A 24,060-nucleotide genomic window follows, 5' to 3' on the forward strand; every position below is an offset into this window, starting at 1 on the left:
GAAGCGATGACCTATCAAATCTCGGCTTATTTCTCCCGCGCGTTCGGACGCGGCATAGCGGGTCAGCGGCAGTCTCACACCGTACTCGTTCACACAACACGCTATAATGGCCGTTTACATCACATCAAAGCCATAAAGTGACAAAAAAAAAATAATAAAAAAAGGCGCGAACAATATTACAAAATGGTCGATGAAAATTAATACTGAAAATGATATAGTTATTACAATATTGTATTTGTGTTATAATTTTCGTGAAACATAATAAAATAAAATGGCAAGATATTTGTGTGATTTTTGTGTATTTTTAAAAAGACGCGTCTATTTGGTGAGTAATAAATATTTATCAAATATATTTTATTCAAAAAAATACTTAAATAAATTCATAATTTTCTGTCATCGGAACTTTTTGCCGAGTCAAACTTTAGAGTAATTTTTAAAAAATCGAATTAGAGTTTCGTATCATTTTATAGTTATAAATATGTACATTTATAGGTACCTACATTTTGTATTTATGTACATGAAATAACTGTTTTAATAAATGAATAAACTTTAAATTGATTAAATATAGGTAAATAAGTATTATTTACTTTACTGAAACTATTTCAATACGCGAACTTTATACTTCTTGAAGACTCTTTTTTTTTTTTTTTAAAGGCTATAATGACAAGTAGAGTAAGGCCTGATATTTCGAATTAAGCATGAAAGAATTTCGCGTGCAGTCTTTGCATAATGCAATTCCAAGTAGTATTGGATGATGTCATCTGTAGAACTTCGGAGTTACCAACAAAAGCTATGTACATTACATCATTATGTTAATTTTGAAACGCAGGTTTTGAATAAAGAAGCAATGTATAGTGAATTATTTAAAGTTTCCTTTTATTAAATTTAATGGCGAGTACGAGTTACTTGTAATCCTTATCCTGTTTCAGTTTTGTTGCATTCTATTTGGAATATAATAAGGAGAAGAACTTTACGCATATATTTGTAGTATTTGTAAATAATAAATAATTGTTATATTAAAATGCTATTAATTATTTTATTAAATTAAAACATAATGATAGACCGCTTAATATTCTAACAATAAAATTATTATTACACAAATAAAACAGACACCAACTGTAAAATACTGAAATAAATTAAATAATTCATCCAAATCACATATAACTATTTCGTTTAAAAATGAACTAATATATTTACTAACTTTTTCATAAGTTGCATTCTTTATGAAATTCTTAAGTAAAAGTTTGTTACTTATTCATTGGCAATGCTTCATAATAGCGAACATAATTTAGTTTATTCGGTACCTGTCTCTGCAAAATATGTATAATCGTTAAGTAGGTACATAAATTTCGAACCTTGGAACCTTATGTATTTATTACATAACATTCAAAGTAAAAGTTTACTGTTTAAACTACGGTAATATAGAATTCTAGAAAGTCATTCATTAAAAACACCATCAATGACATAAAAAATACTGTTTTTTTTAAGAGAAGATAAAATGTAACATATTCAATGGCACATGGCGCGCTCCAAGGTTTCGGATATGTGTTTTACGTAAGCTATATAAATATGTGTATAGCCACTGTCAGATTCTAGTTGTATAATTAATTAGCGAGATTGTCTCAACTGATAACATATATCTACCTGCCTAGATACGTTTCGCCGAACTAGAAGCTATGTCGTATTTTAATATTAATTTATTTACTGGGAGATAAAATGATAATAGATAACTTAGTGACCTATACTGAATTTGAATATATGCGTTATATACTTTTCTTTTAAGAATTAGGTGTATATATCATTAATATATTCCACTATGTATGTATATACATATGGTGGCCCTTTGAAACAATTATGTAAATTGTAATACGTAAATGCGTCACAAGGATATTTTAAAATTAGTTTTCTATTTTCATATATTATTATTCCTAATTATTTCACTTAATTGAAATTTTCACATTCAGTATTTATTTAATTTTTAATATATACCAAAGTACCGGAGTTGCCATTTAAAAGAAAATAATTAATAACAGTAATTGAAAAATAAATAAATAGACAAATATGAAACTATCGAGCATTGCCCATTTGTTATAGTAACTTATCTTACGAGGCAGTAGCAAAACTACTACAATATTATTATGCAAAATTAAATCCCGAGATTATGGGAGCGGCTCTGTTTTTGCTTTTGAATGTTAATATTTTCATAGAAAATGATAATTCTGGCCAATTAGGCAATGTGGAATAATAGAAAGGTATAATAATTGATTAGTTAGTTACTATATTTTAAGATATTAGTACACACGTCATGATGTCGTGTTTTATCTAGTATGAATCAGGCATTAGGTTAGCATATCAGCAATGGTGTAGTTCCTGAATTAATTACATTGAGGAAATAACACTAAAATTTCTCAAAAATTGCTATATCTGTATAGCGGCAATTAGTAAGTAACCCTAATTAATACGTATATAGATTTTATAAAAGAAAAGTTGGTAATAAAAGATGTCTACTTATTATAATTCGATGCGTCTTCCCAGAAGCACTAAAGTTACTCTAATTTATAGTGATGGAGGATCTCATAACCCATTGTCAAACCGGTCTGTTTATTTAACATGTAAATCATGATCACAGACAAGTAGGGCGAGAGATTATTGGTACGTTAAGACACTGTCTAACAGCTTCGGTTTTATATGTAGTAAACTAAATGCATATCCTAAATTATTATCATTTGACAGATTGACTAATAGACTGTATAGACTTAGTAACAGGATAAGGTAATACAAGGCAAGTGAATAATTAAAATATGCTTGGATTATCTAGCTTGAATTATCTATTTTGAAAAAAATGTTTTGAAATAAGAAATAGAATAATTTGTACAGTGTTTAACTTAAATGTATAAACGAAATTATATGAATATATATTTTTTTGCAAACTGTTTAATATTATATAATAAATACTTATTTGAATATATTCCTTGGAATAAGTAGGCGATTCTCTACTAGACTAAACATTTATTTTTACCTTTACTCGCTGAGTTTAGATATTGAATTTATCGAGTTATGTCTGTACGGTTTAAATTCTTTAAACTTCAAAATTTGTATAGAATTTCCTTTAACTTTAAATGAAGGTGTATACAATGAGTTTTTTTTTATTTTGCTGTGTTCCGTTTATAAATTACTATGTATTTCAAAAGATATTCATCATTTCTTATAACGAGCTCTTTCATCAATATGGCGTATGCCATCAAAAGTATATATTTTTTAAATATAGGGATTCTTTGGTTCTATATTCAGTTGATATATATTTTTTTGTAATAGTTTCAACTTTCAAGTCGTCTTAAATTTATTAGGCAAAGGAAAACAGTGCCTTTTTCTGCTCTGTTTAACAACTAGCTTTCTTTTTTTATCGGATATATTGACGAGTAATGGTGTTGTATAAAAATGGAAATAAATATAAAATGTTAGAACATATGTTATATCGAATTTGCATGTTTTCTTTTAAATTGTTACTCTAATTTTATGTTTTCAATTTATGAATTTTTATATATTTTTTTATGTTCCTTGTACAAATTGCACACAAATTTCACATTACACAAAGTAAAAATAGAACTAACCATAGCATAAGTATTGCGTTATATGATAAACAGAAACAAAATTATAATAAAAAACTAGCAATGTCTTTTTATATTCTCAACAACAGATTATATAGTAATTATATGTACATATGTCAAGATAATAATATAACAGGCTTCCCTCTTTGTATTTTAACTATTTTAAGTGTCTTAAAAAGCACCCACTGACAAATCTAATTATTAATTAACGTTTATTATTTTCATATTCTTTGGTATCATTACCTATAAAATAAAAACATATATATTATAAAGCTGCCATATAATTTATATAATATTTATTTATAATATAAAAAAATCAAGCTGTCTTCTTTTTCGAAGAGCTTTGGAATATTACTATAACTATTAGTGCTCTTATAGTTGAAAAACAACGTAATGCAACAAGCGACGTAATTATCATATAAGAATAAATAAAATTAAATTTTTACTTATGTCGAAGTTCTTCAAAAGTTAGTTAATCTTAAATGTATGCATTTTCAACGTGTTTACGTAAACGATATGTATTTATAGATGTATTGAATGGTATGCAAATTAATATCAAAAGATTTGTAAGTGTGAAAGCTTCGACTGATACAAGTTCGAAATCATTATTTCGTGAAATATATCCCGAGCTTTAACTTTTCGTAAGATGTCTATATTTGTAGCCGCAATATTAAAAGTAATATGGTATAATTATGTATTCAATACCTATAATAGGTAAAAGGTGCATATACATATACCTACCTATATATTTTAAACTATTAATTAAACTTTTAAAAAGGTACTTAACATAAAGATAACAATTTCTTTTAATTGCATTTTCTTAAAGTAGATCTGAGGCTGGGTGGGATTACAAAGTGGAAAGTTCTAAAGAGTTCTAGGTTGTATTATAGGGAACGGATTCTATATGTAAAGTTTGAGAACACGTATATCGCGGAAAATATACATTTTTTTTTTATTTTAAGCTGCTATGTGTTAATCTAGTTATTATTTAAAAAAATAATAACTAGATTTAATTAAAGATCATTTTCCTGTCCCACAAAACTGTAAACTTTGGTTCAAGTTTAAAAAGAAACGTATACCTAATTAACAATGATTAAACGTATAACGTAACAGTATTAGTTGCGTAGCGTTTTGAGAAGCTAAACGTAAAGATTGCACTCACGGATGCTGTCATGTGCTCATCGGATGCAAATGAGATTCCGATAACGTTCGACATCTATTAATTAATGCGGGACCACACTCCAGGCTCGCTGTGATCGGCTCCATTCAGATGTTCAATGGAGTTGGGCTGTCAAAGGCGTTGTATAGACTGTCGTTACGCACAAGTTTTGAATAGAGTCTGCTCTGAAGTGGCATGCTGTGCCAGTTTAAACTTCCGACGCATGTCGTGTCGTTTGCTAGGACTTATGTCCGTTTTAAGGCTTCAACTCTCAATGGAGACTGTTCTTTCTGTAAGGATGAACTGGCAACCATTTATGTGTACAGGTATGTGCATTCATAAGGATACACTCAGAATTTTAAGTAAACTTTAATTATATATTTCTTAAATTATTAAGTACATCATATATTCCCGTTTGCAAAACGTATGATGCCGTAGTTACTCTTTACATTATACTCATAATAGTGTTTGAAAAATTAAAAGATAACTGGCGTAAGTACTTTTTATATCTTTATACATGTCTCACTAATTGTTCCAAACACATATAATTATAATATGCCCTGATTATGTAGATATATAAATGCCGATTGTCACGGCGATTGTCATCATCATGAAATTGCATAGAGTTAAAATTAATCATCTAAATTGCATTAAAATCCGTTATGTAGTTGAGAAGATTTAAGCGTACAAACGCGGAAGAGACTTTTGTTATCTCAAAATGTAGATATGTCTTTTTCACTGTAATTTGAAGTGATGTTTAATGTTTTCCTATAAGTATTCAAGTAAATAATGATAATGTAAATCATCGTCAGCCTAACCTATTTAGAGTTTGAGTTATTTGCAAACGCCCACGCCTCGAAAAATTAGACAGAAGACTGGCAATCGTTTTATTTTAAGCAGTTTGCTATAAACACGCAAAATTTTTCAGTTCAAAGAGTTTCAAGTATTTTTATACAGCTATTAATCACAAAAAAAGCAATTGTAAAAATAATTGGTCTGCCTCTGTTTACATTGATGAATAAGATCTATTACTCGACAAAACACTATATTTACAGGGTACCATCCGCGTTTAGTTAGTATTTAATCATGAGGATAAATATAATTTCATTGTATTTAATTCAGTATTCAATTGAGCTGAGATGGCTCAGTGGTTAGAACGCGTGCATCTTAATCGATGATTTCGGTTCAAACCCAAGCCAGCACCACTATATATATATGCTTAATTTGTGTTTATAATTCAACTCATGCACGGCGAAGGAAGGCGGTGAAGGAAAACATCATAAGGAAACCTGCATGTGTCAACTTCATCGAAATTCTGCCACATGTGCATTCCACCAATGCGGGTTGCATTGGAACAGCGTGGTGGAATATGTTCCAAACGTGAGGAGGTATTACCCCATCAGTGGGAAATTTACAGGCTATGTATTACTGTATTAAATTAAAATATAACCTATTCAGACCTACTTATTATTAATATCTAATTTGGTAAAAAAGAGATAAGTAGAATATTATTAAGTTTCTGGTTGAATCATTAATCTGACGAACTTTTTATATTACTTGATTTAATTCTGTGAAAGATTAAGTAATATATATAATTTTTTCTTACTTTTTATGTTGTATACGAGTAACTCCAATGTTTTTTTATACATAAAATTTAATTAACCAAACGCAAATAGGTCTTTTTTTCCGAATTTAATGTTTAAAAACGATTTCATCTCTACGATTTCTCACAAACTTTTGAAGTTGAAAATACTTCTACCTATGATTAAGGTTTTATATTCATTGGTTTTATCTTACCTTCCAGTATAATTATAGACTTAAATCGCCTTAAGCTATATCGAAATACTATATCACATATAATGAAATGTCAATATCGGATTATATGTATTGAATTAATATTCCATTGGGAAACAATAGCACGACGTTGTGGATACTAAAATTGTATATGTATGAAGTGTAAGTGTCAAATTGATAGTATAACTATCCCTGGATGCTCTATAATTTATAATGCATTAAACTTTGCTATGCATAATAAATATACTAAGTAAACACGGTATGTGTGGAGTTGATTAGGCTGTAAGGTATGTGACTCACAAGTTAAACATTTTCATGTACAATGTCCCAGTAACTGGCTTGTGTGAGCTAAAAATATAATTAGGTATAGTTGACGTATTTACAAAGTCAGCTGAACGGTTGAGCGACTGATGGATCAACCTATATAAATGTTATTAAACTATGCTATTTCAAAATATTTTTATTGAAAATCTGTTCTTTTTTCGTATAGGTACAGTTTATATTCAATTTAAATGCATTCTTAAAGTCGTAGGAAAGTAAATAAAATAAAATGAATATAAATTATTAATGCAGGAAAATTTCTTACAAAGAAAGGAACAGATAATGGAGTTATATAGATAAATTAAAACCTTTTTTGAAAATCAAAAATATCTAAACAATATATAAAACTACTTAAATTCAATTTTTAACTTAAAGAAGTTCAATATTTAGTGTATTATTATTTTATAAATTACCTCCAAATCTTCTCTTAAAAGGAACTGGAGTCCTTAGCGGTTTACAGAACATTACGTTCACAGGGTCTTAGTAGTTTTCAAACTTTTATTACTTACGATTATATTTGATTTTATAAAACAGACATATATAAATATTTAAAGGAAAAGTAGCTCATTACCATTTGAAAGTCTTTCCTATGTTTTATTATCTTAAATAAGTAATAAATAAGAGAAAGAGATATTAGGTTTTTTTTTTTTACTTCAGATTAAAAAAAAAAACCTAATATCTCTTTTCTCTTATAAACTTTTCTCGGCGATTTTTATTAATTTTATAATTTCAATTGTTTCAGATATCTTGGATCTCATTAGTTTTATATCTTTTTTACAAGTCATTTATATTTTATTTACATGGTCATCAATTTTTTTATTTAAGACGGATGTTGGGGGTGAGTTTTTATAGTTTATTTTATATCTTAAACACCTATAAGTATCGTATGTCATTTTCTGAGACATTATTCACTTTTATAAATATTAAGAATTCATTTAATTTAACACAAACAATACAATTTCGAATTTGAAGAATACAAGAACTTAGATAACAATAATTTACATAGACAAGTTTTGATAAACAATACTGGAATGATTTCTATTACACTTAACTCAGCGCTATGTTGTCGTTGCTCGTATTCCGACTATCCTTAAGACAAGATTATATACATAAAGGGTAGAACTTTTATTTCATATTAGTATTTGCTTAAGTACGTATTTATAATAATGAATGTATTGTACTACCCTTAACAAATTATAACCTTAAGACTGTCTGTAAAAAATCATTAATAAGCAGTAAGTTCGTGACTTCAATATAATAAGTACCTATTCTACTGTATTTCCTTTAAGTGTTAGTATATTAAAATGTGTTATATATTTACTTGCAGTTAGGACTATGCGTGTCTCGTGGCACGGCGTCAGTCCTCAACATTTGTTGTGCTCTAGTCTTGCTGCCACTGTGCAAAAAACTTAACCAACTGCTTTATCGAGTCCTATCTAAACTGTGCCCCGGACTATTCTTCTTTTGGCTAGAGAGTGCAAAGAGCTTCCATATGACAGTGGCTGTTACTCTTGTAATTTTTGGTGGTAAGTGTAACTTAAAAAATATTTACATTCAGTATTCATTTAGTATGAACTATTTACGCGTAACCTTTAACAAATAGAATCTGTCTGGAACACCTGTCTCGTAAATAGGCTTCTGCCTAATTTGAGGGCACTTTCGATTTTTCGTTCTAAATTGTAAAAATTAACAGCAATTCGTCACAAAGCCCCCCTTAAGTCGCTTATGCATCTAAACGCCTCTCGTGCACCATTATGTTCTCCAGACAAAGGCTAATGACTGCCACGACACCATTTTAACTTTTAGACTTAAACTCTTAGTGCGTTAAGATCAACGCACGAAGACTTTGCATTTAAACAGCTTTGTAAAAATAACGTTCTGAGAATTTCAAAAATCCTTTTTTGCTCTTTTACGAACAAAGAAAGGGACTTCTTAAGGCAAGTGTTGATCTTTAGATACTGGATGTATAGCTTTTATACTCCCGCTCTTCACAAGACCTTTAATTTTCAAGTGAAGATGTAACGCGCTAGATAAAGTCATACAACAAGCTTACAGTATGATATTAACGTTATTTTAAAGAAATGCGATGTACAAATATTACTCAACTATTTATAAATGAATTTATCATTCATATCATTTGTAACTTTTGCTAATTGTTTTATTACATTTTTAATTGGTAGATTTATATAGTTACTTAGAATTTTTTTTAGTGTGACAAAGTGCAATTGAAGTATCTGAATTACTGCGATCGATGTTTATGGGTTTGCACGTTTGCGTGCCTGTAGCATATAAAATACTAGGAAATGTCAACGGGTATAAATCTGGACACTTTTTGAAAACTAGCAATTAGCAAACCAAACTCAAATAGAAATATAAATTTCAAAGTCACAAGAGGAACTTATCACAGTAATCTATCAACACTCTTTACAAACAACTTATAATTATATTTCAGTCCAAAGCATATGAAATACTATAAAACTTTGTAAGAGATATGTACAAATCTCTAGGTTTCATATGTCACATGATAATTAGGGAAGCATGATTATGGTTTCGCTTGAGTTTAGTATTTCTTTCAGTAATACATTCCGTATCGCATTTCGTGAACATGTGGAATTTTTCGCGTAACTACGACGAACAATGGCCGGAGATCAACTTGGCTAGATACAAGAACGAGGTAAGTTATTCCAAACAAACAAAACTATTTAAGTATCGATATAATTAAGGATTCACTTTAAAAATATATCACTTTGTTTATTGATTAATATTTGATTGAGGCATATATTAATTCATTCCAAGAACTTTCCAAAATATTAGCAGTTCTAACACAAATAAAATCAAAGTCTCCATTGAGACCAGAGATTATACAAAATACATACTAAGCACCTTTTTAAATATTTATCAAGTTTGATGACAAAATCGCAGACTGATCTCGTATCTGAAATAGCATAGGGTTGCGAAATTAATGCGAGCGACAAGTCAAGGGTATGCGCAAACACTCGCCCCGTCTAGTGTTCCAGGTGTTTGAAACATACATTGTCAGGAAAAACGACCCCTGGCTAGCTCCGACTTTGTTCAACAAAGGAAAAACTTATTGCGTTTCTGCCAAATATTTGCTGAAACCTGTACCATATCTTTTTTGTGTCAAAAACCTTTGAGTATTTTCGCACATCCTTCATTCATTTCCTATTACGTATTTTCCTAAAAATATACCTACGATTCGTTGAACACATGTGCGAGATTATACAATGTAAATTAATTCAATTATTGCTGAACGTTATGACATTTCATTTATTATGAAATTATTATTAGCTAAATGATTTCATGATGGTCCAATAAAGCATGCGCTTGATCATAATAGCCATTAAATAGGGCATAATAGCATGAATACATTAATAATAAATGGATTCAGTAGTGCCTGTATTTCGTGCATTGCTATTAAAGCATTGCACGCCCATTATAATTTATTTAACATACTGCAGCTGTACCTCGATGATAAGCTGTAAATATGAGCAGTTTGCGTATAGTTTATGTTATTTATGCGTTTGCGTTATTATCCATTGAAGTATTATTTTCAGCTTATGTAAATGCAAACATTATTTCAATTTAAGTCTGAAAAATCGTCGAAAACTTCCATAAACAGTGCGTTTCATTTGAATAAGTCACACTTCATTTAACACTGTAAGCAATGATATTCTAATAAACAGATATGTTATATCCATACTAAACAACAGAAAAACGTGTGCCGCGCCGGGAACCGTTCATTTTTATTTTTACATTTCATTAAAAGTTAAAAAGATAGCTTGATAAAAACAAAAAGTAAAAGGGATAACTAGATGTTTTAATTACGCAAAACGTATTACTACGTAATTATGATGTATTACTACGTAAAACAAATAAAGGCAGACGTCCCAATTAGGACGTTTTCTAGTCTTCACTTTTTGCGCGTTAATAACATATCTGTTTACTACAACATCATTGATTGTAAGTCAATCGTAGACTTTTCGATTTGGAAGCATAGCTGAAAAGTAATCAATGCTAAAAAGAATTCTAATGAATGTGCAACTATGCAACAGCTAAAACTCGAGACGTGCGCGTACTTGTGACCCAGTGTACTTCAAGGGTCTATGACGCGACGGTATCCGCAGACTCTTTTATTTCATTAATGAAGCAGAGACTTAACCGTTGAATGCTTTTCATATGCGCAACGTAAATGTGTAAAACTTTATTTTAATAAATTGTGGGGTGCATCGTCATTATGACGCTCGCGTGCCTTCCTTTTATTATAAATGTATCATTAACCAGCTCTAAAAATATGTAATAATAAATTAATTGTAACTGACAATGGGAAGGCACAAGACAATTTTAGTATAGAGTTATTGTTTTAAATAGTAATTTTCCTATTTGCAGTATTCATAATTATATTTTTTTCCGCTATCCGTTTCCGCTCCGCCATCTTTTTCCTGACCATGACTGTCGACTACAATTTTTGTGTGGTGAAAATTTCAGTTGCATTCATTAAATTAATTCCCTAAATGAAACACAGATTGCGCTGAAGAGTACAAGCCTGTTTACTTTTAATTTAATTTATTAATAAAGTATTATTATTTTAATTTGGATTTGCAACTTTCTTCATTTATTATTTAATTAATCTGGTTTGTATTATATTATGATGTGCATGTTAATTTTATAAAAAAAAAATAATCTAAATGTCTCAACAATATTAAACGCCTGAATGTTAGACTGCATGCATTTGAATTCTTTAGTATCGTCAAGCAAATAATAGCTATACATTTATATTCATAGAGTATTTACTAAATACATGGAATATGATTAAACGTAAATTGAGTACGATTTTAGGCATATTTTATTACGGTAATGACGATAACAATTTGGTTTTCTTTAGGATTTATGACGTAATATTTCAGAGTCCCTTCCTCCTACTAATAAGCATAGCAGGCGTGACCGGTGTGTCCATGTTGCTCATCGTACTCAGCATGGGTATGACGTCTACCAGAATCGTGCGACGGAGAGTGTATAACGCTTTCTGGTACACTCATCAACTTTATTTACCGTTTATGTTACTGCTGATGATTCATCCGTTGAGGTAAGTTTCAGTTATACTACATAAGGTACATCTGATAGAATATCTTTGTTAATAAGATCTACTAAGAGAGATTATGTAACATAAAGCTATTCCTTCTGACGATTATCCACCTAGCTGGACTTAAGTTATAGGAGAGAGAGAGTTATAAGAAGAGTATGATAATAATAAATCCTTATCCTCAATAAGAGAGCTTTGTATAGCAAATGGACATTTACAGGCTGTTAATTTTTACAAATCTTTGTCATTATCACAACTCTAACTTTTATAATTATATTGAGAAGTCAAGATAGAAATTCCAGCTTTATAAGTTTAGTACACACTTGCCTTTGCCTTAACAGATTACCTTGTTTATTTCAGCGGGGTTTTAAAGGAAGAAATTTTGGTTAAAAATGAAAATGTTGCTAATGACATATGGAAAAATGAATCATTATCAGATACTCCAAAATTTGCTGCGATACAGTCGACGGTAAGTTATTTTTAAATGACTATAATTCTTTCAAACATTCGTTATTGTCCCAATATAATTATTTTGTGCCACACTTAAAACTTTAAAAGCGAATATTTAAAAAAAAAAAGCTATGCTAGTAACTGTACTAGTATCAGAAGGGCTGTTCCCTTATCGTCCAGTGATTCGGAATTGCGATTTAACGGGCAAGTGCTGTCAGCATCCACGCGGCCATAATATCTACGCACTTTACTTCACGTTAATTAATGTCATCTTGCGATCAGTTTAAGTAGCCTTTGAACACACTACATATTATATATGTATATTGTACATGTTCGGAAATTTCCAAATTAAGTTAAATGTAGCTTTCATCATGCAGAAGGGGAGCACTTAACTGCAATGTACTTAATTTAAGCTACGAGTACGCTACCAATTGTTTTAGATGGTTCACGTTTAACTTTGGTATTCTGTGTTTAAGTGCCTCTATTTACCAAGTGTATGATTATAAATGATTGTTTTATAACAACGGCTTACAATGAAATGGTCTCGCTTATGGATAATTGGAAATTTTAATTATAAACTCCTTTTTATTTATTTCAAACGATGTCTTAAATATCTTATTTGGGAAAGGGTAGCGTTCTTCATTTGTCAAAGACGAATATAATTACAATCTGTTACTCTTATAGGCTAACCATTCACTTACCGCTGTTTGTCCCTATGATTTAGATCTTTAAAATTTAAATTAACGGATTTTGATACAGTTTTTTTTAATAGATAGAGTTATTCGAAATGAAGTTTTTTTGTATACAATACACGGATAATATAGTAAAAACACTGATAATTTTAGAAGTGTCTAATGTGATGTCGTTAATAAACAAATTCTGTAGTATATTTAGTATCAGTATTGCACTCCTGCGAAGCCATTGCGGGTCGCTAGTGTATAATAGATCTATTTCTAAAGTAAAGCTTGAATGTTGGTCCATGCTGTGAGTATATGTATTCTTTTCTCATAGTCCGATGGTTGTCATCTAGGGAGACTGGAGCTTCGAAGGAAATTAGATGAAAGACTTATAGATTTAAATTGTGCCTACGTGCGGTAATTTCTTGACAGAATTACTCATTTGCCTACAGCTTATTGTGTCAAAGCCTAATAATAAGTATGTGTCAAGCATCGGTTCAAATAACTTCAGCGAAACAAATTATTCTCTCTCTCTTTCTCTCAAAACGCATTACGAAATTTGTTACGCGTAATATATTTGTGATAAAATGTAGATTCAAAAGTCACAGCATTGAGTGTTACATTTAACAATTACTCATAAAACAGTAATATATTGGCTCAATAATTTTATTGCGATGGGAGACTTTTCGTCATAGAAAGACTTTCTCGCATTGTCATTAATTAAGACGTTTTATGTAGAAGATTTTAGCAACATTAGTCCAAATACTGTAAAAGTAGAAAAAATCGATAATCGAATGTTTATTGATAATGCAAAAATAGATGACTTTTAGCAAACGTTTGGCCGTTGTTTAAAGAAATCATTTAAGTAAAAATAAGCCAAGTTTATTTACGAGCGAAGCCGGGTAGAGCGTCTAGTGTCTTATAAATTATATGACATTCCCATCAGATGGCTGTGAGTATTTGAATAATGAATCAATTTGAATTGTGTCAAGCATTTATAAAAGAGTTTATGGTCCGTCTCGGCGCGCCCTCGTATGTTCGCTGATGAGAACGTGACCTTGGTTACAATTATTTAAACCCAATATGCATTATATTTTACATATCAATGGTTATTCATTGATACTATGATTGAAGGCTTAGAAGTTTCATTTAAATGGAATACTGCTTATGTATAAAGCTTTAATTCTCCCGACCTGTGAGAATGTCCAAATGAAAATATTATTCAGATTTTTCATTGAAGCAGTTGGTTACATGTTATTTGGTTCTCAAATTGTTAAAAAAACATACTTCAAAAAAATTAAATAAGTATAATGTAATAAATAATAATAATCTTTAAGCCGAATTTTTCCCCCGGAGGACAATTTTAAGTAGGTACTTGAAAACTAGCACAGTAGTTATATGCGCAAACATCCTCATATATCTAGGAGATAGAAATCTAAGACGGCTGAAAAGCAATGCGGCCCACTTCTTGAGTCTTAGCTAATATCGGTCGATTTTTTTATTGCGAACTAGACAATTTTTGCCCGACGACTCGATCCTCCACGTATTTTATTGTAAGCCACAATACATATGTATTTTTCTCCTTTAAAGTACATGAAGTGGGATATATTAAAGTTAAAAAGTAAAAAGTACTACGTTGAGGCGTAGACAAACAAGGACGAGGAAATCTCTTTGTAAGGTTTTGAAAGAAATTACAGACAGACATGGAGAGAGAGAGAGAGAGAGAGAAAGAGAGAGAGAGAGAGAGAGATAATTAAAATAGATATAAACTTATAGTATATTGAAATCAAATACGTATTACTAGTTTACTAAGCATATAATGACTAAATAAATAAACATTTATTATATTATATAATATTTTATCCAATCCAATCCAATTATCCAATCGAGTTAAACCAAAATATCTTAAAACTTGAACAAAAACATAAATATCAAAAGAGGTTACCTTGTATACGGGAAAGGCAGATTATTATTTCGTGTAATTAAAATACTGCACTTAGGATCTAACCATATATGTAGATCGGTTAATCCGTTGCGTTTGAATTAAGCTCCAACTGAAAACCCCTATTATGCATAAATAATGCTAATAGGGATAGTGACTTAGCGTAACAATTTATTATTATATTATTTGTAATATTTGTAGACGTGGCTGTGGATGGCAATACCATTAACGTGCTTCTTCTTGGACATGCTTTGGAGAATATTTTCAAGAAATCTAGCAAGAGTTCGAATATTAAACGTAAGTCATTCTTAATATACATTTAAAAAGACTTATTGTTTTAAAGAGATACCATATATATAACAGGTATTATCATTATTTTAAAGTAATGTACACACCACTGTACGGTGTACACACCACTCAACCTCCATGGTCGAGTGGTGTGTACACCGGTTTTCATGGGTACGCCACGGTGAGGTCCCGGGTTCGATTCCCGGCCGAGTCGATGTAGATTACCATTAGTTCTCTATGTTGTCTTGGGTCTGGGTGTTTGTGGTACCATCGTTACTTCTGATTTTCATAACACAAGTGCTTCAGCTACTTACATTGGGATCAGAGTAATGTATGTGATGTTGTCTCATATTTATATTTATTTATTTATTTATACCAATTCATTTGATAATTATGGTAAAACTTTAGTAAGTCGTCAGCGTTCGTCTGTGAAATTTCGAAAAACCGACCAAACTTAGTATTTCTGTTGCTTTTCTTTTAATATATGCGTTTTATATAAATAATATCTGTTATAAATAGATTTCAAAATATAATAACGATCTGTTATATACCTGTCAAATAAACATACATGTTATACGCAGAAGAGGTCGCAAGTATTATCTAGTTTTCGACTAAAGTAACTTTAACAGCATAAAGCTCCTCATACACGTAACAATGTTTCAATAACGAGGTAAATGAAATCGAGCTGCGACATACTGTTCGATCAAGTCCATTAACCGATTAAACTTTCCGTAATTCGCTTTGGTAGCGTCAGCACAATAAGTCTTACTTATTTTTAATACACTTACACTGTGTTATTTTGTGACACAATATATCATTGTAATTATATTATTATATTTAAAAATAATTTAGTTAAGTGAAAATTGTTTTTAGGGTATTTTTTTTAGTTGTTGTATCTTTAGAGCAATGATTTTTTTGTCAGGACATCTAAAGTAAAACTAAAAGTAAAAGTAACAGCCTGTAAATTTCCCACTGCTGGGCTAATGGCCTCCTCTCCCATTAAAGAGAACCATGTTGTTCCAATGCGGGTTGGTGGAATACACATGTGGCAGAATTTCTATGAAATTTGTCACATGCAGGTTTCCTCACGATGTTTCCCTTCACCGCTGAGCACGAGATGAATTATAAAGACAAATTAAGCACATGAATCGGCAGTCCTTGCCTGGGTTTGAACCCGAACTCATCGGTTAAGATGCACGCATTCTAACCACTGGGCCATCTCGGCCATAACATGTAGGGACTGTAGAATTCCTCTTTGTATAATTAATTTATTGGATAAGGTTCTATACTTTAGTCATTAATCCGTAATAGATAAAAATTATACAACAATTAATAATATTAGAAATCTTAAGTTTGATGATTAGAGCGTTGATGTTTCTCAGAGGAAATGTATTAGTCCGATAGTTTATATAGAGGTGCGAACACCCTGGGCCGATTATTAAGTAATAAATAGGCAAATATTTCGTTCAGTTGACATTATTTAATTAAATTTTATTGCTTGATTGACTATATTTGAGTATGATACGGCTAACTTACATTGCAGGCTGTTATTGTAAGTTGTTACAAAGTTTTACTCGAAGAATTTTTAACCTTACATTGTCAATGTGCGCCAAACACGTGATTTATTACGTTATAAATCGGTCTCGTTTATCCTCGTGACCCGAAAACTGTACAATCTTGCTGTTATTCGGTAGAATGACTGTAAGAATGTACCCAGATTACCTTGTACGAAAGGTTACATCCAAAAGTATAACTAGCATATCAATTGTAATCTTCATTTAAGTAAGAACCTCTGTAACATTGTAATCATTACAAATTGTACTAGGTAGGAATGGTTAATATATTTTAAAGTGCCAATATCTATAAGCATTGCTGTATACTTGGTGACTACATAGATTATGTGTACCTCAATAGCAGCCATGAAATTTTCACACAGCTAGGCATAATCTATCACGCTAATAATATGGGTTGGTGGAATACACATGTGGGATATTATTGTTGAAATTAGTCACATGTAGGTTTCCTCACGATGTTTTCCTTCACCACCGAGCACGAGATGAATTATAAACTCAAATTAAGAACATGAAAATTCAGTGGTGCTTGCCTGGACTTGAAAATGCAATCATTGGTTAAGATATAGGCGTTCTAACCACTGGTCCATCTCGGCAAAACTACAGGTAACTCATATGGCCGGACGCACGATAAGCTTGTCTCTGAGCTGCCCTTATGACGACTTCACCTGTCGTATGGGGCAGTACGTGTTGGTGCAGTGTGCAGAGCTGTCTGTGATGGAGTGGCATCCTTTCACTGTGGTCGAGGTGAGTAAAGGTACTGTTAAGATGTAGTTTGTTCTTTAATTTTTTTTTTGACAAAAATTGAATAAGTACCAATGTTTTTTCTTTAAAGGGGAGGACGCCAAGGGTTATGAACATTTACTTAAACATTTTTTTCTTTTTAATATTTATTGCTATTTTATAATCAGTGTTAGTCAAAAAAAGGTTTAAATGCATCAGTAACTACCCATTATATACCATAAAAATTTAAGTGTTAGTATTTTAAGTGTACTGTGGCTTGAAATTAAATAAAAAAACTATTGATATGTTTTATATTTTTATGATTCCTCAAAGGCAAAGTCAAAGTCAAAAATCTACCACCACTTCGGAATATAATACCTCAGCCCTGAGAAGAACCGGCGAGAGTAACTCAGCGGGATCTATTTTTATTTTATAATGCACAATATCAATTTACAACAATAAACATATTATTGTTATTTGAAACAGCCTGGAGGCGATCATCTAATTCCCAAGGTGTGCAGTCAACTAGAAAGTCATTAGTGCTGTAATATCCTTTAGCACACGAACACTCTTTAACGATTCTTTTGAATTTTATAATTGAATATTGTTGTACGTTTTCTGGGATCCCGTTGTAAAAACGTATACATTGCCCCAAAAAAGAGTTACTAATCCTGCGTAATCGGGTACTAGGCGTAACAAGTTTATTCTTGTTCCTAGTATTAACGGAATGTACGTCACAATTTTTGGGAAAATCATTTATTTTTTTGCGTACATACATAACATTATCAAAAACAAATTGAAAAGCGACAGTCATTATTTTAATTTCTTTAAATTTACATCTTAATGAATCTTTTGGATAAACTTATCAGACTGAAGGTTCCGAAGATCTTGGTTCTATCCCCAGGTCGTGCTAATAATTAGTAACTGGTTTTTTCTGGCGAGGAATTCTGAGTAATAATTTGGAGTTTGGAAGTTTAAAGTCTATGTGCCTAGGAAAACGAGTAATTCTGTGATCCATTGAACTTACCTTTGCTGAGTCGAATTGGCCGTCCTATCGGTTGTTAATTAAAACAAATTTATGCACTATAATATTTCTCGCGCTGTCAGGTAGTCTACATAAAGTAAGGCCACTAAACCTTTGTCACTAAAAAAAAATAATTAAAAATTCCAGGTTCCTACGGAAAACCAAAGAAGATTCGTCATATGGATCAAAGCTAAAGGCGATTGGACGAAAGGGTTGGAGAAAATGCTGAAAGAGAGAGGACCGAATAATTTGAAGTAAGATTGACATATGTGATATTATTTTGTACACAGTTTTGTTAAATATCTAAATGTTCCTAAATTTTCTGCCAGCATCCTCGTAGATGGACCATTTTCAAGTCCCATGCAAGGAATAACGAGATGTGATATTGCAATTTGTGTGGCGGCTGGAGTTGGTATAACGCCCTTTGTGTCCATTTTAAGAGATATGTTAATGTGAGTATTGCAAGGTTTTCGAAATTCAAATTATATAGAAAATTCAGAGAAATAAAATCCTGAATTTTTACTTTATTACCAATATTGAAGCATTTTTTAACTTGTATATTTTTATGTACAGTCCGGGTAAGAAAAAGTTCATCACCTTAAGATGTTTTTTCGTGAGCTCTGTATGAGCGATAATCTGCTTTACCGACTGAGAATGTCAAATTGCGTCGCAATACTTTGATCTTTAAATTGAAAACGTATTAAGAGTTTAAGACTTGATAAAGGAATGAATTTGAAAACTGACGAAGGTTTTCTTTCTCTGACTGTACTTACTTGAGAACTTTCTCAGCTTAAATGATTTTGATGTGTTTTATTTCATGTAAATAAATGTTGAAATTGTGTAAAAATTATGAGGAAAAAAATTTCAATGCATAATAAAAACGATAAACTTTTCAGAAACCCAAGAAATCGTTTACCGGGTCGAATTCATCTAATATGGATAGTAAGACACGAAAGTGAACTTACTTGGATTGCTGGTTTGGCTACAGAAGCAATATTGCAATTAAGAAATGCCAATCGACCAGATAGGCTCCATCTCGAACTGTATGTGACTAATTCAAAAGAAAACGACCCTAAAAACGATGTAAATAAAGAACAAAATACTATAACACATATGGTTGTACTTAATGAAAAGGGTGGTCTGACGCATTTGATAGGCGACGATGAGAGGAAAAGATTACTGACTCCAAATAAGAAGAGGAATGGTTGTGTTTTCGATGAAAATATAAAAAGTCATGTTGATGATGAGTTAGATTTTAATATAGCGAAGAAATATCCATTGATCGGTTGTAGAGTGAGGAGAGGCAGACCACATTGGGACCAAGTGTTTGGATATTGGGCGCATTTGTATCCAGAGTAAGTTAAAAAACCTCACATTAGTTTTAGATGGTGCATGATTGGATAGAAAATATTAAACTTAGAATAATATTAGATCAGGATTTTTTTTTCTTACCCAAAAAAGACATATTAGAAATGCACTTACAATTTTCTTAACTTGATTGAAGATGTTGACTTTACGATTTTTTTATTCGATTCATGGTTACTATCACTCTTAGAAATTGACTCTGTAGAAGATATTGATCATATCCTTTACTACCAATGTCACCAATCTTGAGATTAAAGATGTGTCCTTGTGCCTTTACTTACACTGACTATCTCGACTCATCCTTCAAAACAGAACACAACAATAAACTCAAACTCAAATTCCTGTGTTAAACAGTAGTATAGTTTTTTATTTTTATCCGTTGGAGCTCGATATTTCGACATTATCTACGAATGTCTTGTTCCCGTGAAACGAGATATCCCTTAATAATTAATTGTAATAATAAACATAACCATGTTAATTTAAAATCTTATATTACACTAACTTATCGATAGGCAAAAACAAATACTTAGTTTTGCTTAGTAGGCTCCTATCTATTGTTCGATATGAATTCTTAGGAAAATATTGAAATTGTTTTTTTTTCTTGGATTTCAGACATCACCTAAACCTATATTGCTGTGGACCAAAGAAACTAGTTAAGTTACTAAGAAGCAAATGTAAATATAATTCAAGATTTACAAATACTAAACTAACGTTCATTCACGAGGCCTTCTCTTGAAATGCTATGTTAATGTTTATTGATGGACTGGTATTAAATATAAATTATTACGAATGTGTTTTATTTTACGAGATTTATGAATGAGTGTAGCTTACTATAAGATGATTATGATAATAATTAAATAAATCGATTTAAACCTACCTATTTGAAATAGGGCAACTGGTAGATGTATCTGTGTAATGGTGAGCTTGTTTTTTATTAAATGTAGTAACTAGTATTTCTAGCATTTACACATATATGTATATACTAGAAACCAGCAGTCAAAATGTCTGTTGAAAAACTTATCACAATAAATAAGTTAAAGCTGGGATATAAAAACTTGAAAAGGAATTAAAAAAAAAAACAAAACATTTCTCTGTTCGATTCATTCGACAGTATGTACGTTTGTCTGTACACGATTTTGTCAAAAACAACTATTTTTCGATACACAGCACCAATTAGGAGACATTTTTCTTAATTACTCTCATAACTTTTTTATAATTTGTCTTACGAGAATTTGCATTCGATTAATAACAGCACTGCTTACATGCCATATCTAGCATCATAAAAAATATATTACTAACCGATACTTGTAGTGTAAGATTTCAGAGAATCTCAAAATTGTGATTCTCTGAAATCCTGCGATCCTCAGAGAGCCATATTCAAAATTCAAATTTAAATGAAACGATCAAATTCATATTCAAACGATGAATAAAATAAAATATAGCACAGATAAAGATAATATATGACGAGAACGTATCAGCAAACTGTTAAGGAAGTTGAGTATTTATGGGTATTCCGATACTAAGTCATATTTACTCAAGCGAAATATGAATCTAATGCCCCATGTGTTTAAGGAGTTTGTATTTATTCAGTTGGTTTTCATTTAGGTTAAGATCAGTTTGGCTTATTATTTTGTAGGAAGCAATATATTGCGCTTCTATAATGTTAGTTGAAATTGGTAACTACGCAGGCGTCGTAATGATGATATCACAAATGATGATTTTTATGGTTTTTTTTTTAATATTATTTCTTTTCATATTTAGGTTTTTAGGATTATATTAATTTTATTTTTACTTTATTATTAGGTATATTATTTTTAAAACAAATTTGTAATATTTTTGAGCTTCACTTTATATTTAACTATAATTAAAAAATACAAAATTATTCTGGCAAAATAACAGCAGTGCTTCTTATAAGAACTAATAAATTGCTTGTAACAACTTGCCCTTCTACAAAGTTCTTGAAACAAATCCAATGAAAGTTTTAACTTTGATGATTCAAAGGCAATTTAATTAAATGGTATCGTATCATTATAAAGCGTTCGATTATTTCATTTGAAAAATGTCTTTCTTCGAGAGAATCAGTGGACTTGTTGTAAACGCAGAATTATTTGATTTTAACATAAAGTATCTTACTATGGTTGGTTTGTGGCCTCATGATGATTGGGGAAATGACAAATTGAGGCTCTATAAAATGTACGAAGTTATTCTTCATATATTGTCAATAGCCTTCATTACGGTGACTGGTATTGGGACTTATCAGCATAAGCACGATATAACCATCCTCATGACAAATTTGGACAAAGCCCTCGCTGCGTATAATTTCGTTGCAAAGATATTTTTCTTTGTAATGAAGAGAAAACAACTAAACAATCTCATTTTTGAAATAAGGAATTCTGGCGACGAAGTTAGTCTCGATAGAAGAAATTTGATGGTAATTCATGTTATTATGATTACTCTGATATCAACGGGCTTAGTCACAACTTTCAGTATGCTGAGTCAATTAAAAGGGGAAATGACAGTCGAAGCTTGGATGCCGTTTGATCCATTTAAAAATAGAATGTCTTTGTTACTAGCTGGTCAAATATTAGCTGTATATTTTGTGGTACCTTGTTTATACAGAGCATTTGCTATACAAGGCATCGTCTGTAGTCTTGTAATGTATTTTTGCGATCAATTAATCGAGTTGCAAGAAAGATTGAAGGGTTTGTCTTATTCCGAAGAAAGAGAGGGAATTGTGAGAGATGAATTTAAGAAAATCGTAAAAAAACACGTTCGAATTATGAGGTATGGTTTGCTATCTATATTATTGCTTTGAATTTAAAGTCACATTTCAAGTACTATACTTTTCAATTTTTAGATATTCGAACACTTTTACGAATATTTTCAAAGAGTTCTTTTTAATTCAAAATTTGGCTGTAACGATTGAATTGTGTTTAAATGCACTAATGGTGACAGTGGTGAGTTATAATATTGCGTACATAAAAATGATATAATTTTATTTGTAGATGATGATTATAACATTTGTCACATTTTTAGGTCAGTCTAGACGAAAAAACTCTGTTGGCCAGTTTTTTAGGATATCTCGGATTGGCTCTAATAAATGCGTACATTTTCTGCTATTTAGGAAACGAGTTAATAGTTCAAGTAAGTTTGAATTAATACTGATACAATATGATACATTTATAAAACAATATAAAGTACGTGAGCCTTCGTAGAGTACAGGTATAGCTCAAGCAGCTTACGAGTCTGGTTGGACTTCTTGGCCGGTTGACATGCAGAAAGATCTTCTGATCCTTATAAGAGCTGCGCAGAAGCCGTTAATCCTGAGCGCCGGTGGTATGACGATTATGTGTATTCAAACATACAGTCAGGTTTGTTTATGATATTTATTGTAAATTTAGATATCGATAAAGTCGAATTATATTTATAATTTTTTCCTATTTGCAGGCACTCTACAATGCTTATTCAATATTTGCTGTCCTAAATGATGTCGTGGATTAAATTTTAAAAAACTTTTTTGTATTATAGTAGAAGTAGAACAGTAAACTTTGTCGCCTATTCCTTTTGAAAGACCACTACAATATATAATACAATGTGTATTGGAGTAGAGTACATGAGCATAACATTACATGTTTTGTTTTAGAACATTTACTTTTTACTTTCATTTTTTTCTTGTCTTATAAGTTATATCAATAAAAAATTTTATCAAATTAATATTTATTTGATTTTCATTCAAATTCATAAGTACAATTTTGTTGTACATCATAGACAATTGAAAAAATATTTAGTTTTGATCCAATAAATACCAATCCTATAAATATTTTACTGTTAAATTTTTTGCCTACTTTCCTATTCATTAGGTATATAAACTATATATACTATATATAGTATATAAACTAGATAATTAGAAAAACCAGGTATTGAGGTAGTTGAATTGACAAAATATTATTTTGGTAGAAAATTTTAAAATACTAACATGGTCTAAAAATATAATAATAGGTTTATGAGTAAAAAACTATCTTGATTGTCAGACAAAA

The 24,060-nt window shown here is 30.7% G+C and overlaps 2 protein-coding genes across 2 annotated transcripts; both read left to right on the top strand.

Annotated features, from left to right (window-relative positions):
* Positions 1–44: 44 nt before the first annotated feature.
* LOC124533883 (NADPH oxidase 4-like) lies at positions 45–20,809 on the top strand. Its single transcript, XM_047109436.1, has 12 exons — positions 45–325; positions 7,625–7,720; positions 8,210–8,408; positions 9,459–9,556; positions 11,808–11,986; positions 12,344–12,452; positions 15,254–15,349; positions 17,518–17,658; positions 18,806–18,912; positions 18,988–19,110; positions 19,555–20,013; positions 20,636–20,809. Exons 1-12 carry the CDS (start codon positions 272–274, stop codon positions 20,757–20,759), a joined length of 1,785 nt encoding a protein of 594 aa, XP_046965392.1. The 5' UTR covers positions 45–271; the 3' UTR covers positions 20,760–20,809.
* Positions 20,810–22,082: 1,273 nt separating this feature from the next.
* LOC124533748 (odorant receptor 4-like) lies at positions 22,083–23,551 on the top strand. The gene is made up of 5 exons (XM_047109222.1): positions 22,083–22,807; positions 22,881–22,980; positions 23,060–23,167; positions 23,239–23,394; positions 23,471–23,551. Exons 1-5 carry the CDS (start codon positions 22,083–22,085, stop codon positions 23,522–23,524), a joined length of 1,143 nt encoding a protein of 380 aa, XP_046965178.1. The 3' UTR covers positions 23,525–23,551.
* The last annotated feature ends 509 nt before the right edge of the window (positions 23,552–24,060 follow it).

This window comes from Vanessa cardui, chromosome 11, assembly GCF_905220365.1.
Source record: "Vanessa cardui chromosome 11, ilVanCard2.1, whole genome shotgun sequence".
NCBI classification, from domain to species: Eukaryota; Metazoa; Arthropoda; class Insecta; order Lepidoptera; family Nymphalidae; genus Vanessa; species Vanessa cardui.

Excerpts from the sequence above, each read along its gene's own strand:
- LOC124533883 (XM_047109436.1), top strand. The coding sequence starts at position 272 with ATGGCAAGATATTTGTGTGATTTTTGTGTATTTTTAAAAAGACGCGTC. Across the intron at positions 9,557-11,807 it reads TGGCTAGATACAAGAACGAG|AGTCCCTTCCTCCTACTAAT; the intron begins GTAAGTTATTCC and ends GTAATATTTCAG. Across the intron at positions 19,111-19,554 it reads ATTTTAAGAGATATGTTAAT|AAACCCAAGAAATCGTTTAC; the intron begins GTGAGTATTGCA and ends TAAACTTTTCAG.
- LOC124533748 (XM_047109222.1), top strand. The coding sequence starts at position 22,083 with ATGTCTTTCTTCGAGAGAATCAGTGGACTTGTTGTAAACGCAGAATTA. Across the intron at positions 22,981-23,059 it reads ATGCACTAATGGTGACAGTG|GTCAGTCTAGACGAAAAAAC; the intron begins GTGAGTTATAAT and ends TCACATTTTTAG. Across the intron at positions 23,395-23,470 it reads GTATTCAAACATACAGTCAG|GCACTCTACAATGCTTATTC; the intron begins GTTTGTTTATGA and ends TCCTATTTGCAG.